At 33.9% G+C, this 13802-nt stretch overlaps 1 protein-coding gene across 9 annotated transcripts in view; it reads right to left on the bottom strand.

The window, feature by feature from the left end:
* OXR1 (oxidation resistance 1) overlaps positions 1-13802 on the bottom strand; it is a 362974-nt gene that overhangs the window by 34215 nt on the left and 314957 nt on the right. For 8 of the 9 annotated variants that reach the window (XM_042924407.1, XM_042924410.1, XM_042924409.1 and 5 more), the window contains 4 exons: positions 13175-13327; positions 7822-8006; positions 4086-4843; positions 143-311 (listed from right to left, as the gene is read on the bottom strand). In XM_042924407.1, coding sequence (XP_042780341.1) covers positions 143-311; positions 4086-4843; positions 7822-8006; positions 13175-13327 — 1265 coding nt within the window. Of the gene's footprint in view, positions 1-142; positions 312-4085; positions 4844-7821; positions 8007-8340; positions 8396-13174; positions 13328-13802 lie in introns of those variants that run through there. The other variant, XM_042924415.1, reaches the window with a different exon arrangement.

Genomic DNA, 13802 nt, shown 5'->3' with positions numbered 1-13802 from the left:
TAAATTAAAAAACACAAAATAGGAGTTAAATTATTTTTAAAAGATTTGATGTCAAGGTTTTAAAAGTACTTTTCTACTGGTGTTAAGTGATATGTAAGATAATTTTAATTCAAGCAGTCTCAATAATGTTTTTGTTTTTTACCTTTCTTGTGGCACAGCAAACCAATATTCGTGTTTCTTATCTCTCTGTGCATACTGTTGCATTGTTGCACTTGCTTGAGAAACAAATGTTTTCCTCATTGGTTTTCCAACTCTGAGACATAAGAACTTATGCAATCGATGCCTTCTCTTTTCTTTTAAAAGTGCAGAACCTAGAAATGAGATACAAATAGAATTCATTCCATTCTCATATACCATGCTTAAAAAATTCAGATAAAGTGATGTTTATCTCCAAACTTCTAACAAATATAGAATAAAATTTTAATTTACTGACACTTACTTAGATGAATTTTAAGGAACTTTTATTTTCTTCCAAAGGTAACGTGACAGGTACAACCAGACCAATGAACTAGCACCCAAGTAATGAACTGAAAGTATGTCTAAGCGCATTAAGAAAAAAATGTGAAAGTTTCAGCAACTCTTCTATTAAATTTTTGTGTGGAACAACCATATTAAAGTAATTATATGCACAAACATAATTTTCTGCATGTTCTCTATCAACCTTCTAGAATAATATCTAAAAATATTTGCAGAACTTTAAAAGGTTTACTTTTCATATAGTTGTAATAAACAAAAATTTACTAAAAAAAGTTTCTGAAGCTTTTACATATATATGATATAACAGTCAAAAATATGCTGGACTCAGCCATCTGGACAGTTTATTAAGCCTGAATTATCTCTAACTTCCCAAATAGAGATACCGACGTAAGGTACACTGAGGGTCTGACACTATGAATGAATTCAGGATTTTGGACATGATGTTTCCGAAGTTGGCATACTATGGAAGAATAAGCACTTTACAGTCAGGAGAGCTGGGTACTAGTCATGGCTTTCTTCTGTACAATACTGCAAAAGGTGCATAATCTATATGAGCCCCAATATTTGCATCTGATTAAAAGAGTGAACCTTTACCATTTTCCCCACAAATATATTCCACAGCTGTGTACCTATTAAATCATGCTATATTATAAAGTCACTAAAAATTAGAAACCTGGATTATTTCCCTATGACAGAACTTCTAGCTACTTAACATCATATCCCACACCCCAAAACCCCACTAAAATGAAAGTAATCTACCACATTAGGTTAAACAGAATCCCTCACTTTATCTTTTTCAAAGGTTTCAAAATATAAGGCAACCGTAAGACACAAGGATATCAAATAAAGATATTCACACCAGCATTCTTTACAATATCAAAGACAGGAAATAACATGAATTGTTAATAACAATTGAATGTCTTAACAATATGCAAGTTGTTAAAATATAGGGCCATTAAAAACCATATTTTCAAAAACTATAATGACTTGGGAAATTATTCATGACACAAAATATTAAGTAAACAAAGGATACAACACTATCATCCTGATTTTATATAAAAAATATCTATGTATAGATACTTACAAATATCAAAATCGTATACATGTGTATTTAAATGTGTGTGTACACACACATACACACCAAAAATAAATGTAACAATTGTTAACAATGAGTATTTCATTGATGAATTTCAGGTAATTTTTATCAATTTTCTAAAAATTTCCTATACTTGTCAAATGTTCTTTAATGAACATTAGTTCTGAATAAGGAAAAAGGTATTACAAAGGAACTATTCATATTCAATCTTTTATAGAATTTTATTTGAGCAAATTAATTCTTTAACATCTACTGAATACAATCTTTAGATCATTAGGATATCTAAAAAAGATGGTGCAAAGAAAATTCAGTACGTATTTTAAAAACTGAACCAAACTCTGATGTATTGCTGGTGGAAATATAAAATGTGCAGCCATTGTGAAAACAGTTTGGGCGTTCCTCAAAAAATTAAACAGAGAAATACCATAGGATCCAGCTAATCTACTGTTGGGTATATATCCAAAAAAAATGGAAAAGATGGATCTGAGCAGATATTTGTACACTAATGTTCAGAGCAGCATTATTCACAATGGCCAAAAGGTGGAAACAACCCAAACGTACATTAACAAATGAATACATAAAAACAATGTGTTATGTATAGTTAACCCTTGAATGAGACAAGGTTACGGACACCAACCCCCAACACAGTCAAAAATCTGCATATAACGTTTGACTCACCCAAAACTTAACTACTAATAGCCTACTGTTGACTGGAAGCTTTACCCATAATATAAACACTTGATTCACACAGGTTTTGTATGTTATATGTATTATACTCTGTATTCTTACAATAAAGTAAGCTAGAGAAAAGAAAATGTTAAGAAAATCCTAACGGGTACATGGGTGCATTAAGCATCTGACTTGATTTCGGCTCAGGTCATGATCTCACAGTTTGAGTTCAAGCCCCGCATCGGCTCCGTGCTGACAGTGGGGAGCTTGCTTGGGATTCATATTCCCTCTCTCTCTGTCTCTGTCTCTCTCCCTGCCCCTCCCCTGCTTGTGTGCTCTCTTTCTCAAAATAAACATTAAAAAAAGAAAATCATGAGGTGGCTGGGTGGCTCAGTTGGTTAAGCGACTGACTTTGGCTCAGGTCATGATCTCATGGTTCCACAAGTTCGAACCCTGCATCAGGCTCTGGGCAGACAGCTCAGAGCCTGGAGCCTGCTTCAGATTCTGTGTCTCCCTCTCTCTCTGCCCCTCCCCGACTCACACACTCTCTCTCAAAAATAAATAAATATTAAAAAAAAAAAGAAAAAAGAAAAGAAAATCATAAGAAAAAAATACATTTACAGTATTGTACTGTAATAAAAAAAAAAATCATGTATAAGGGGACCTGCACAGTTCAAACCCATGTTGTTCAAGGGTCAACTGCATAATAGAGTATTATTCAGCTTTAAAAAGAAGCAAATTTTCATACATGCCACACCAAAGATAAAACTTAAAAGTCATTGTGCTAGGGGTAATAAGCCACGTACAGAAGAACAAATATTGTTATGACTCCACTTATATGAGTTGCCTCATATATAGACAGAAGTTCACAGAGACAAAAAGTAGAATGGTGGTTGCCAGGAGGTGAGGGGAGGGGAGGGGAGAATGAGGAGTTACTACTTCACGGGTGCAGGATACCTTTTCTGTTTGGAAAGATGATAAAGTTCTGGAAATGGCTAGCGGTGATGACTGCACAACATGAAGGTACTTAATGCCACCAAAATTTACACTTAAAAATGGTTACTACGGTAAACTTTATTTCAGCAATAAATTATTGAATTTAAGTTTTATAATTTCATACGTAAATTGGATTGATTAGAATCAATATTCTGCCAGAATATCAGAAATGCTGGCTAGGTTCCCTGAAGTACACCCCATTACGTATTAAGTGGAAGCAGTGCACATTAGAAAACAACATGGTCTACTTTTCACTAAGTAAACTACTAAAAACCAAACTGAAAGAGAAATGGCGTTTTAATTTATTATTCTTGGTGCTTTATAAAGGGAAATGTTTAATCAGACAATGATGAACTTCCAGATACTTGGAATAATTTCAGAAATAAATTTGTACGTCTAATTGTGCTTTTTTAAAAAAAGGTACAATTACAAACTTTGGCAGTTACACTATTACAATTACAAACTGCAATTACATTATTTTATGCACAATGAAAAAAGACCTTTTAATGAGGTAACATACCAAGAACTAAGAGAAATGGAGAAATCAAAGGTATTCCAGAACTTGTGTGCATTTTCAAGAAATTAATTGTTTAAAGATAGAACACAGTCAGGAGGGTGTACACATGGTGGAAAAGATGCTCATTATGTGTATAATCCGCCATGGGATAAGGAAAGACAAGACTAGGAACTAGACACCATATACTTATCCCTGGAGAAAAGTAGCAGCCAAGGGCCACTAGATTGTCCTTCAGAGTGGCCTATGATACAGCAGCTTTTTAGTCCGTGAGGAAGGAGGAAGACAATATGCAGTAAGATGAATTAACTTTATATATTCCTTAACACTTACCTTCTATATCAGCAGTTGCTATTTTATGCTTAATTTCTTTTTGTGACACCTGTTGAATATTTTCCCTTTGCTGCTTAGTCTGTTGCATAGTATGGGTTTTCCAGAGTTTCCGGAGTTCTTCTACCTCTGCCTCGGAGTCCAGATTTTGTTCCTTTCCTTGTTTTCCTTTGTTGACAGTTTGCTTTTGTTTAAAACCTGCTGCTTCCCCAAAAGATACACTTTCTTTTTCACCCTCTTCCTGATGTAGTGAATTCTCATTAAGAAAATCCTGGTCTGCATTTCCTTTTATACTTGTGCTTTGTTCTTTAGAGCCTGGTATCTCTTGAAAATTATCTGTAGCCTGATCTCCTTCCTTAATGGCCTTTTCAAGATTATTTACATCTGTTTTAAGAGAAGAAGTCCCAACTTCATTTGTAGAATGTCCAGAATCAGATTTTAAGTGATCAGTAGTAGTAGAAGACTCTGATATGGCTGTTAGACATTCTCCACCACTTTGATTGACAGTTTGCACAGATTCTGATGACGCACCAGATGATTTATCTTGTCGAAGCTCATCTGAAGAGACAAGCTCCTCTCGTATGGGAGAGAGTTCCGATTCTGTGAACACATCTTCAGAAAGAGACTCCTCGGTGCTCCTGGGAGCAGTGCTGGCACTATCATTACCTGCATCACGGGTTCTTGAGTCTATTTCATCAGTATTACTTCTTGTCATTTTCTTTAAATGGCAGAAATCCCTTCCTGATAACTGATCTATCTCTCTGTTAATAAACAAAATTAAAAGTTATTACTTTTTAAGTTGCAGTATTTTATTTCCCACAAACTTAACACTCAATTAGTACTAAAAAGGTTTCTCTAAAAGGGATATATCACTTAATAGCATATCAAAATTTGATTTATACTGATAGGCCAAATAATTAAGTCAAGCTTTTGCAATAATTTAAGATCTGGGAAACATCAATGTAAGATTTCCAAATTGAATTCATCTACCTGAAAAGAGGTTGAAGATGTAACTTTTGGGTGAAGCTATAATTCTACACTAAAAATTATTCATTAATGGAACATGGAAAATTAGCTTAGATAAAATTTTGATTAAAATTTTAAATGTCTTGATAAAGAAAAAAATACATTGATATTACCCACATGGATACATGAACACCCAGTGCTTATTTATTTACATAGATATTTGTAATCTATTTGAATAGAGATTGCACTAAAATATTAGGCTCAAACGCAAAGCTGAAGACCAACTGGAATAGAACTGAGGCAGTACTTACTGGAATTCTTCAGGCTACCAGAAACCACTCTTAATTCAGAGAAAACTTGTTTATCTAAAGGTTCAGATACTAGATATGTGAATGGTTTATATTCTATTAAGACTTCCATATTTAATGGCATTTGTAGATATGAGCACTAATGTTCAAAGTTAGATAGTTTAAGTTCTATAAGGAGGTAGTATAAACATCTATATAAAGCATGAAATAAAAGTCAGAAATTTAAAATGATGGTTAAAAGCAGTTTGTGACAAAAGGAAATTATAGTAGTTCTGAGTGGAGAAACCAAGAACATTTGTTTAAGAATAGAAAAAAACAGGAATGTAAGCTGAAACAAAAATAACTGGCTGTCTCTGGATGGTGAAGCTGGATAATACTTTTATTCTTTTTTGATATTTTTCAAATTTCATAGAAGTATGTACAATTTTTATAACTAGAATAGGTAAAATGTATTTTTTAAAAAGGTGTTAGTTGAATTACAATTCATATATCTCTCTCCCTCCCTTATATCTGATTCACCTTAGGAGACACAAGCACGTGATTTGTGCTATTAAAAATGTAATAGTGTCATCTACTGGTGATCCATTCAAATTGCATATATAGGGTCTTGGAACTTGGCAAAAGGCAAAATTTTGAGAAACTGTATATGAACATTTACTTTTTTTAAACTTTTTTTTAATGTTTATTTATTTTTTTAAGACAGAGGCAGAGCATGAACAGGGGAGCGGCAGAGAGAGAGAACAAGACACAGAATTTGAAACAGGCTCCAGGCTCTGAGCTGTCAGCACAGAGCCCGACGTGGGGCTCGAACCCACAAACTGTGAGATCATGACCTGAGGTGAAGTCAGATGCTTACTAAGACCCTTAGGTAAGAGACAAAATTAATAAATGTAAGAGAATATATGTTTGAATAAAGGCTGTAAAACCTTCACAGTTAATATGCTAAAAGACTAAATATTTATTTCTGTCAATGATGCTGCTCCTGCTTAACACGGTTCCAGAACAATACCTTTGAAATCAACTTCCCAAGCAGAAGATGGAAGAAAATCAATCAAATCTTATAAGTCAGTTTTGCTACACATGACATTACTCTGCAAAACTACTTGCTTTATTTATCTGATTTGCTGCCAAATAATGTTTTTAATTACTTTATAAGGCAAGAACTGAAAAGACGCTTCTTTTTGGAGGAATTTTTTAAATGTTTGGACCAAATGTATGGTCTTTCCAGGTGACATTCTAAATTATAAAATAGCGATCTGCAAAAAAGAGGAGCTCTACATCATCCTGGTGGAATACTTACAGATCATTCAGCATAAGAGAATCCCAAAGAATCATAATAAAAATCTCAACCGTGACTGACAATATACGCATACATATATAATCTTGTTTTTCTTTTAACCGAATCCTTTACTCCTTTATCTTTGTTTCATCCCTCCACCCACTTCAACAATACTTACTTGCTCAAAGTGACTTTGGATGATGATCTACAAAAATAACTAAAGTAGAGGATATTCTGGGAATTATCTGCACCTCTACAGAGGAGTTTACCAAGCCAAAATACTATCTATTGGATGGAAAGTATAATGGACACTTCTTGAATAAGGGATTTTATTCTACCACAGGTATCCTAACAACTCATGTACTCTGCCTCAGAAACAAAAATAATTTGCTCCTTTCCTAGCTAAGCAGTTCTGTACCACACGAGTTAATTTTAGAACAATGATCCACATCCCTGTGGGCTAATAAAGGAACATATATCTTTGGCTCAGTTAAAGTGAAGCCATTTTTAAATGGTTGACAAAGTATGTATGGAAGAATAGAGGGTGTTCTTTTGTTACATATCAATTTTCTTCCTTTCTTCTTCTCCTTCCTTTTTTGGTATACTGTCTTCTTCCCCTTTTATTTCTTATTCCTCCTTTTTCTCTCTGGTCATTCCTGTGGTCAAGCACGTCACTTTCAAAGGCTGTGCTGAGCTGCAGTCTTATACCTATGTTATTTGAATCCTACAAATCCCTTGACCAGTATATTCCAAGGTTAACTCTTTCAAGATTAACAGAGGAAGAATGATGCTCATGTGATCTCCCCCATATCCCACACTGGACTCTTCAGGCTCTTGTAAGAAAAATCTGAAAGCTACACTAGTTCACTTGTATTACCTTATATTAGTCACAGAAAAAATTTAAAATTCTGTGTCTTTATAAAAAGAGCTGGTAAACACTAAATTAAATGAGGTTTATAGGTTACTTTAAACATCCAGTTCTCTGACAAAATATACAAATATAAACCTAAAACAATTCCTAATTGTTTAAGGTGTGTTAAGAATAATCTTTTCAATACTACATATACTTTTTCATTATTGACAAAATGAAAAGCAGTTATAATAAAAAAAATACTAAAGAGTATTCGACAAGGGCCAACTATCTAGATGTAATAAAATCACAAAAGAGAATAAATACCAATCTTACATGGGTAAAGATTCCTTTATTTTGCTATCCAAAATTTCTTTGTACATTGCAGCTGACATCACCTCTTCCATTGGACACATGATGCCATATTCCTCACAGCCATTCTCTTGAACCAAAGGGTCAGTTTTATGTGGATCAAACATTATATTATTTGGTGTAACCAGCAGCACACCACTGACTGTGCCCTAAGATGAAAAAAGACAATAACATTTAATCTTCAAAGCTTAAATTTTCACAAAGTAGTCTAGCTGTTTTTACTACTTTTCTTCTGAAGTTAGGCCTTCTGTTATATATAAAAGTAGTACATTCAAGCACTATGACACTGTCATGAAAACATTTTATACGTTTTACACTAATTTACATTCTGCTTCCTGTGTTGTTCCCTCACTAGAGGTACCAAATATAGTTTCATATACACGATGCAGGTTTAATAAATTATGTGTTGATGATTCAATACAAGGGAAAAATAGCATAATCTCTTTAAAATATTCTTTAAAAAAAGTCTCTGTTTCAACTTGCCTCTGTTACTGCCTAGCTATTTGACTTGGGGCATGCAAAGTTTCAGTTTCTTCATCTGTAAGAATAGGCATAGTGATCATTTTAATTTAATCACGAAAAACTATGAAATTTCAAATACATTTAATAAATAGCAATATAAATACGAAGAGTCCAACCTCTCAATTTAAAAAGGAGCAAATTAAAATCCATAGGAAGCCGATCCCACTAATATTAGCTAATACTTATTGAAAGCTCTGTATGTATCACACTTTATATAAATCATTGTCTATTTGATCTTCACAATCATAGCTATGAGATGATTATACTGATGGGAAAATTAAGGTTGTTGAGAGGCTAGACAACTTATCCTCAGTAATAAATAACATGGCTAACTGAAAAGCAGAGGAATCAAGATTAAAAATCCAGGCAGTCTGTGCTTTTTACTAAAATCCTTCCACATTTGAGTATAAACTACAGTCACTCCAAATGTGCTAAATATTCCTTAATCCCATTTTAACTCCTATCTATTACCATATTCCGTAAGTATAAAAGTGTAAAGCCAGACAGAATTCTAAACATAAAGTAAGTAGTTACTTCAAAGTTGTCTCATCTTTTCTTCTGAAGCTATTAAGGAGAAGAAAAACTCAAATCCCACTTGATTGGTATCATATCATCCTTCAAAGTCCATATTCAGCTCTGGCTTACCTTTTTACCTTTTACCTGGCTTAACTTTAAAAACATAAAACTTAAGTTATGACAGACACTACCATTAAAAATGATCAAGTAAAAGACTAAAAGCAGAAAACTCTACCTAAAATGGTCACCCAACTGTAAGTGGAAAAAAGTTATTGCAGATGGTTCAAGATAATAAAACATACTTATTATTTGTAGTAGCTACATGCAATATTGGAAAGAAGCATATGTGTTTGCAGGCATTCTGGTGGGTTTTGGTGGCAAAAAAAGAATCGATCTAAAACTCTAAACAGCATTTGTTTTAGTTCAGACCAGGGACCACCTAAGTAGGGAGTAACTTTATATAATCCATGGCCTAATCATATTTTGAACGGTATTTTAAATAGATTCATATATATCAGTCTATATTCCTGGATCATATGCCAACAGAAGTCAAAGAGTAATGGTAAAGTATGTTGTAGGGACATTAACATTGCCACAGATAACCAACGCAATAGATAATAAAGAGTATATACAGTGTAAAAATCTTAAAGATTTCCGATCTTCTATCCTCCTTACTCTATCTTGTCCTGTATAAACTTGTTATTTGAGAAGAAAAATCAAGATCAGTAAGAATTAAGGAAAGCAAACACCAAGTTTTCGGAAAAACATCAGGTCATCCTTGATTTCATAAATTTCAAGTAAGCATTAGTTTTAAATAATGGCATAATATCAGGTTCACTGGCATAACATTACACACTATCTTTCACTTTTTTTTTTTTTTTTTTGCAAAGACAATGATTATTAGGTATGTGTGACAGAAAAGGCCCAGTATTAATGATTATGCTTTAATTCAGTATACCTATTAATTCTAGAATACTGCTACTCTTAGTAGTATAACTACAGAAATCATGTGTAAAGCCTCTCAAAAACTATGCTTCTACTTCTTGGATTAGAAGAGGCTTAAAGCCCTGCCCCTTAACACTAGACTGATCAACCTGGTAATGTGAATTCCCAGGAATTCACCCTCATTTGCTGCTATTGAAGGATGTGCTAACATATTCTTCAAGCTTCTCTTCCTCTGACTCTAAGTGGGACTCTGAGGTATTGTGTCAGATGTTACTCCCCCAAATCAAGAGTTGGCCACGAGAAACACTACTTCAACATAAAATTCACAAAAACCTTTTGAGAAAGTAACTGCTCAAATTCATCTAACCCAAGACCAAGTTTGAAATTATATTCAAACTCATCTAACCCAAGACCAAGTTTGAAATCTTACTGAAATTCATCTAACCCAAGATCAAGTTTGAAATCATAAACTCATAGTTAAGCATTCCCCCTTCATTCTTTTTAATACTGTTTCATAAATCTGGATATATTATCAGGAGCAAGAACATGTTACAGTCAGAGGTTTCAAATTAAAATATCTTCATAATCCACATGACCTTCAGAAATTTTAATCACAGATTTCTCTTTAGTATTAACAACTGTCAATCCTTTATGTGCAATTACCAGACTAATCTTCCATGGAGAAAATAAAGTCTGTCTGTAAAAGTTACCACTTACACTATAATATTTCTGTATATACTAGAAGATAAAAAACTATGATGTGGGAAACCATCCCAGCAGACTAAACGCTTGTACCGATCTTTTTTTTCAGTCTTAAGTCCACTCTAATTTAACTATTATAATTATTGTTGATAAATTTCCACAATTTTTACATAAATAACCTTTACTACAGTAAACCTATAGGAAGAGCCAGCCTCCAGCAAGTGATTAGGTTCCAAGAACACCAGGCTGCAGGTTGTTCCTAACTCTGACAATGACTTTATCTTTGCTTTGATACTTGAATAAAAATGTTATTCAAATACTTACAGCTGAAATTCTGCTTCTAGTCAAGAACTAATTCTGCCTAAAACTACTAAAACCGTACACACACACACACACACACACACACACACACACACTACATGAAAGGACTATGTGCAGCTACTAGAATGCAGGGGAGTGCCATGTGAATAAGGGAAAACAAATAAGGATGAACTCTTCAAATGCCACAGCATACTGACTGGAGAGTTTCCAGGCCAGAGGCAGAGAAAGGAAAGGAGAGATGAGCCCTTCCCATTGAGAATGCTTTGAAGGTCCACAGAAGGTCTTCTTTCAAGTTTTTAGCTGAGCACTGAATGCTACCTATGTATATGGCAACTATCTCAGGATGAGAAAAGAAGCAACACTCAAAAGAAGCAGAGGAAACAATTCACAGAGACAACAGAGAAAGGTACAGTTTGTGTTCTTAAAAACCACTCCAAAAAAACATGTAATTTACAGGGCCCCAGAAAACTCAGAAGGGAATTGTCTCAGTAAAGGGAAAAACTAGCTATAGTTGCTTTGGTTCTGCCCAACAAAACTTTAAACAAGTCATGATATGATCAAGCTGTTTCCAAAAGACAGCTGAGTCACAGAAAATAGCACAAAAATAGGTAGAGAAATATAAAAATATCTGGCACCCAAGAAGATAAAATTTATATCTGATATCCAGTTAAAAATGACTAGGCATGTAAGCAAAAAGAAAAAAGTGACTCATCACAATGAGAAAAGTCAATTAACAGAAACAAATCCAGAAGTGAGAGAGAAAATAATTCACAGAAAGACATTAAAATAACTATTATAACTATATTCCATATATTCAAGAATAAATAAGATAGATTGTGCATGGTAGTTATGGAGAAGGAAGATATGAGAGCCAGTGTGAACTCACAGAGATGAAAAATATGCTCAATAGAATTAAAAGCAAACTAGACATGGCAGAAAAAACATTGAGTGAACTTAAAGGTATAGCAATTAAAACTGTTCAAAAAATAGAGAAAGAGAAAAAGAAAAAAGAACAGAGTATCAGTGAGCTATGAGACATAACATCAAACAGCCTAAAATATGCATAATTGGAATTCCCAAAGAAGAGGAGTGGATGGAGAAAAAAAAATTGAGTATGGTCCCAAATTTTCCAAATCTGACGGAAACTATAAATGCACAGATTCAAGAAGCTCAATGAATCCTCAGCAAAACAAATAGAAAAATACGCCAAGGCACACCATAAACCAATTGCTCAAAATCAGTGATGAAGAGACTATTTTATTTAAAAGATTTTTTAATGTTTATTTATTTTTGAGAGAGAGACAGAGTGCGAGTTGGGGAAGGCAGAGAGAGAGGGAGACACAGAATCCGAAGCAGGCTCCAGGCTATGAGCTCCAATCTGTCAGCACAGAGCCTGAGGCGGGGCTTGAACTCACCAACAGTGAGATCATGACCTGAACCAAAGTCGGATGCTTAACAGACTGAGCCACCCAGGCGCCCTTGAAGAGACTATTTTAAATGCAACCACAGAAAATTATCTATGTTGTACACAGCACCAAATATAAAAATTGTGTTAGAGTTCTCTTCAGAAATAGTGCAAGACAGAAAACGGGAGGTCTGAAAGAAACATCTTTGAAGTTCTGAGAGAAAAAGATAAAAACATGTGTGGCTTCTAAAGTTAATAACATACTATAGTTACTTTCTAAGTAATATCTGGAGTTTATTCTCCAATTCTGTTATTTTACTATACTCCCTCTGCACACTAGAAGTTCTTTGCATACAAAAGCAGCAAGGTGTGGCAGATGAAATATTCACACTGGGTTTGAATTCAGGCCATGACAGAGAAACCTTACCTTGGACTTTAACCGTTCCTGAAAATTTGTTTGTTTGTTTGTTTTTTTCCTGTGAAGAATGAACAGAACCACCTATTTCATAGGATTATTTTGAGTTGAGGAAATAACTAAAACATCTCATATACTTTCTGGCATACAGTAAGTATTGAATAAACAGTAGTTATCTTCTTTTTGTGTGCTATACCAAGTTTGCAAGAGTTATCACTCCAAACAGTGCCCAGAAATGGTCATTTTATATCAGCTTTTTGAAATATTCTATCAATAGCAAACTAGGGGTAATTTATTATAGTAAATTTATATCCCATTGCCTTTAACAACTGCAAAAGACCACCGGATTCTAAGTTAGTTATAAGCAAAGTCCATACAAAGTATTTCCACCAGTATCTTTTTAAAATATTCAAGCAGTTGATGTCAATAATTTAAAATGTAAATGTCAAATCGTGATATTTCAGTAATAAAGCATGATTAAAAATTCTTACCTTGCCAGTGGTAATATATTTGCAATTAATTTTAAGAAATTTCTCAGTAAATGCTTCTTCCTCCTCAGAAGTTGAAGATACAACTCGTGCAGGTCGAATACCAGTAAGAGTAGATAAGGGAGTTGCTTCTTTTGGGTGGACTACATCAGGATTCTTTAAAAAAATAAATAAAAGCACTTCAGAGAACTAAAAACAAATTAGCACATTACTAAAGCCAAACGAATAGCTTTCCCTAATTCTCATCACATTTTGGAGGTTAGCTCAAAATATTCTCATTTAAAAAAAATATACAGGAAATAGCACTGTTTTCACATTCAGTAAAGGTTTCTCACAGCTTAAACTTACATTTTCAATGATTTCTTAATGGGTTATATATTTATGAATCATCTGGAAAATGTAGGAAAACTACATCTCTTGTACCTTCATACCACACACACACGCACACACGCACGCACACATTCAGTTGTTCCTGAGACCATTTAATATATCCCTCAGGTGTTGGGAGCAGAGAAAAAATGGGAGTGCTTGTCTGTGATACATAGGAACTCAGCCAAAACCATTCACTGGAAGAGCCTTTTAAAATATTAAGCTACAAAGAGTTTATCAATGCCATTCTACAAGGTATTAG

This window comes from Panthera leo, chromosome F2 (assembly GCF_018350215.1).
Source record: "Panthera leo isolate Ple1 chromosome F2, P.leo_Ple1_pat1.1, whole genome shotgun sequence".
Taxonomy (NCBI): domain Eukaryota; kingdom Metazoa; phylum Chordata; class Mammalia; order Carnivora; family Felidae; genus Panthera; species Panthera leo.
The sequence above is the reverse complement of the archived record's forward strand: the minus strand, read 5'-3'. Positions and strand labels throughout refer to the sequence as shown.